The 4153-nt window shown below is 43.1% G+C and overlaps 1 protein-coding gene across 1 annotated transcript; it reads right to left on the bottom strand.

The window, feature by feature from the left end:
• Positions 1–1892: 1892 nt before the first annotated feature.
• On the bottom strand, positions 1893–2855 carry LOC124968143 (olfactory receptor 7C2-like). Its single transcript, XM_047530470.1, has one exon. The coding sequence runs from the start codon at positions 2853–2855 to the stop codon at positions 1893–1895; it is 963 nt and encodes a 320-aa protein (XP_047386426.1).
• Between the last annotated feature and the right edge of the window lie 1298 nt (positions 2856–4153).

The raw sequence follows: 4153 nt of genomic DNA, 5'->3' as shown, positions 1-4153 counted from the left end.
GAATGTTCAGAGCTGAAGTGATTAGGTCACAGAGCTGTAACCCAATGGGTGGATTATCCCTTAAATGGATCACCTGGGTGATACTGTAGGCAGGTAGGGTGTGACTGGAGCAGCCAGGTAATCAGGGGCATGCCTTTGAGTTTGTACTTTGCTCCTGGGAGTGGAGCTCTCTCTGCTTCCTGGTTGCCCTGCTTTGAGCTGATTTCCTCCTGCTCACCCATCTCCATGATGTCTGGCCTCATCTCAGGCCCAGAGGTGTGGAGTCAGCTGTCCATTGACTGAAACTCTGAAAATGAGAGCCAAAGTAAACTTATCCTTCTCTAAATATTCTTGTCAGTACTTTAGGTCACAGCAAGAAAAGGTTGACTAAATCAGGAATTAAAAGTAGAATACAGTTGTGCCTGTATAACAGCAATTTGGTCCCTCACGAACCTCACTTAGGATGGTGATCTCATGAGTTTGCATCCCCTGGTGACACCACGCCAACATTAAATTGTGTACGAGGTTGTGATAAAGGAGCAGGACTGTCCTCCCCACATCTCTCTGGCTTCCCATCTCTCCATGTGATCTCTCCCACTTGGGTGTGCTCCTGGCACAGCTCCAGTCACTAGAATGGGATGAAGTCAGAGGCTCCCTCACCAGAGCTGGAGTCATGCCAATTGGACTTGATAGACTCCAAACTGTGAGAATAATGGACTTCTTTATAACATAATCCATCTCTGGCACTTTGTTATAGTAATGCAAATGGACTAATATGTCACATAAAGGAGATATTGGGAAACAGTGATGTGATGTGTATAAAACATGGAAATACTGCTGTCACCTACTGAGTGCTGTTGTTATTAATATCAGCATTTATTACATTGAATTTATTCTCCAGCTCAAAATCTTTTATTCAGTTTAAAACTTGGCATTTTCTGTTGTAGATTTTATTTTATATTTAACCGTCTGTCCTGCTAATTTCACAACATTTGACAAATATTCACTGAGAAAAAGTCATTTCCAATGATAGGATGAGGCATTGTGATTGCAAAGGTGGGAAGGAGCCATTTCTGAAATTTGAGGAATTGGTAGAGAGGATGAGTAGAAAAATTCAATATAGTTGGTGTGATGGGAAGTACAGTAATGTGATATAATGGGGTTAATTTATTCAAACCCTTTTAGACATCATTCCTGTAAATGAGTTTTCAAGACAGCATTCACTCAGTACTGTAGGTACACATCACATAATTTTGAGGATATATGTCAGTCTAAAAGACCAGAAGCAAGAGCTGCAAGTTCTTGCTCATATGAGGAAGCGGGTGAAATTAATGTGACAGAAGTTGCGAGTAGCACAGTGGTCCCCAGAACTCAGGTGGAGTGATGGGGAGGTTGGGTAGAGGGTGTGAAGTCCAGTTTCATGATCAAAATGATTTTTAAAGCTCTACAGCATTATAGAGGAAAATAGTTCATAGCAATTGATTTTATAACTTTAGAAAACTAGAAGAGAAGAAAGTGGGACACCCTGGTGAAAAGAAATGATAAGTGTTTGAGTAGATGAAAATGCCAATTGCCTTGATTTGATCAGTATATGTGTCACACATGCATGGTGATATCACATTGTGCCAATCAATGTATGCCAGTATCATATATCAATCAAAATACAAATATCCATACCTCAGTGTAAGTAATTGCAAATGAAAAAGCCCAGTTGTATTTATACAGAATTAAAATGTCTGCTAAGATAGGGTACAGGTGATCCAATAGGTTGCATTATGAACAGACCTTAGGTGGGAATGAGACCAAAGGAAGATGCAAAGAATGAGTGTCTTAAACTACTTGAAGCAGAGTAGCCACAGTGTTGGATGGAGAGGGTGAGGCTCTTTATTCTCCAGTATGGCACATACTGTGACTCATAGGAGACATGCATCCATACTCTCTCTGAGAGGCACCATCTTGCTGAGGACTCTCCCCAGGGTCACCTTGATATCCCTATTCCTCAGACTGTAGATGAAAGGGTTCAGCATGGGGGTGACCATGGTGTACATCACTGAGGCCATCACACTTATCCTTGAAGGCAGTGTGGCTACAGAACTGAGTTTGACTGCAAGGCCAGTGCCATAGAACAAGGAGACCACCAGGAGGTGAGACCCACAGGTGGAAAAGGCTTTGTACTTGCCTCTGTCTGATGAGATCCTCAGGATGGAGGAGAAAATCTGAGAATAGGAGAGGAGGATGCCAGTGAGAGGGAAAACACCCAGGACAATTGTCACTGAGTGCATCACAATGTTATTCATGAGAGTGTCAGAGCAGGTGAGCTTCAGAACTTGAGTAAGATCACAGAAAAAATGAGGTATCTCCATGTTTGAGCAGAATGACTGCCTCAAGATGGTCATGGTCTCTGGAAGGGCACCCAGGACACTGATCAACCAGGACCCCAGAGTCATGATCAGACAGAGTCGTGTGTTCATGATGGCCATGTAGTGCAGGGGGTGACAGATGGCCACGAAGCGGTCGTAGGCCATCACTGTCAGGAGCAAATTGTCCTGGCATCCAAACACAATAAAAAAATAAATCTGTGAGATGCAGCCTGCAAAGGTGATAACTCTGCTCTGCGTCTGGATGTTCCTCAGAGCCTTGGGGATGGTGGTGGAGGTGAAACCAATGTCAGCCAGGGACAGGTTGGAGAGGAAGAAGTACATGGGCGTGTGGAGGTGGGAGTCTGAGATGGTGGCCAGGATGATGAGCAGGTTCCCCAGCACAGTGACCAGGTACATGGACAGAAGCAGACCAAAGAGGAGGGACTGCAGGTCAGGGTCATCTGTGAATCCCAGGAGGATGAAGTTTCCAGCTCCTGTTTGGTTTCCTCTTTCCATGGGGTTTCTGGGATTCTCAAGAAGGAGGGAACAGGAACTCAATCTTCACTCTGAGAAGGCATTCCCAGGATGCCCCCAGTATCATTTTTTGAAACCTCAGATCTCAAGAACTCAAATATTTTGTCTTATCTTTGTGTGTTTTTGGTGAGAATTTGAAGTTACTATGTTTAACTCCAGGCAAACTGGCTCTGGGTCAGTGGTTATCAGATGGTGTTCCTGGAACAGCCACCTGGGTGTCACCTGGAAACTTGGTGGGAATGTGCATCTTCAGGCCCACAGGACCACCTGAGCCTCACATTCTGGGTCTGGAGTCCCCTGTAGGTTGTTAAGCCCTCTTGGAATTCTGATGTGCATACCTGTTTGTAGGTCCTGGCTCTAGTGCTTGCTGCATCCCTGGCAGTCAGTCCTCGCTCAGCATCTTGGTGTCTGCTCCTGGTTGTTCTTCCTACTGCATGTGGGTATGTGAGCTCTCTACCTCAAGGCTGGAGCATCAGTGAGTGGAGGACACTTTATTGTATAATGCTGTTTCTCTGAAATTTCTACATGTCCTATCTTGTGGGCCTTTAGTGCTCCTTCTGCTGGAAATATCAGTAACCACTGTGAGTGTTCATCACTTCCATTTCACTTTTACTATTTTTATTTGTTTATTAGTGCATTATAGTCATATGTAATATTGGGTTTCATTTTGGCATAATCAGTCCTCTGTCCTACCACTTTCACCAGATGGATTTGCCAAATGTAGCAATCCTAATCCATGTGTGGTGGTGCACACCTGCAATCCCAGTGACTCAGGAGACTGAGGAGGGAGGATTACCAATTTGAGGTCAGCCTCAGAAACAGAGAAAGGCCCTAAGGAACTTAGCAGGAACCTCTTTAAAGAACAAGATAGAAAGAAAGAAAAGGAAAGATCTGGGGATGTATCTCAGTGCTAAACTGTCCTTGGGTTAAATCCCTAGTACCAAACTAAATATACAAACAAACAAGTAAATATAGAAATTCCAGGGTTTTCTAAATATAAAAGTGAATCTTATGCACATTTTTCATCATCTGACACCACATTAAAATATTTCAGCTCATGGAAATGGCTCTTTCGACCTTGCCCACTTTGGCAATTTATATTCTTTCTAAGATTTCTTTTTGACAAATACAGTTTGAATGTATTTTCATTTTACATTTTCTTTTCTGAGGATACCTCATAAATGACCTCTGATAGACCTTAAAATTTCAGGTATTTCCTGTGTCATATGTATATAAATAACTGATTAAATATGGTCATTTGTCAGGCTCTCAGATCCAGA

Source organism: Sciurus carolinensis, chromosome 17 (genome assembly GCF_902686445.1).
Source record: "Sciurus carolinensis chromosome 17, mSciCar1.2, whole genome shotgun sequence".
Taxonomy (NCBI): domain Eukaryota; kingdom Metazoa; phylum Chordata; class Mammalia; order Rodentia; family Sciuridae; genus Sciurus; species Sciurus carolinensis.
This window is presented reverse-complemented; position numbering and strand designations above follow the sequence as displayed.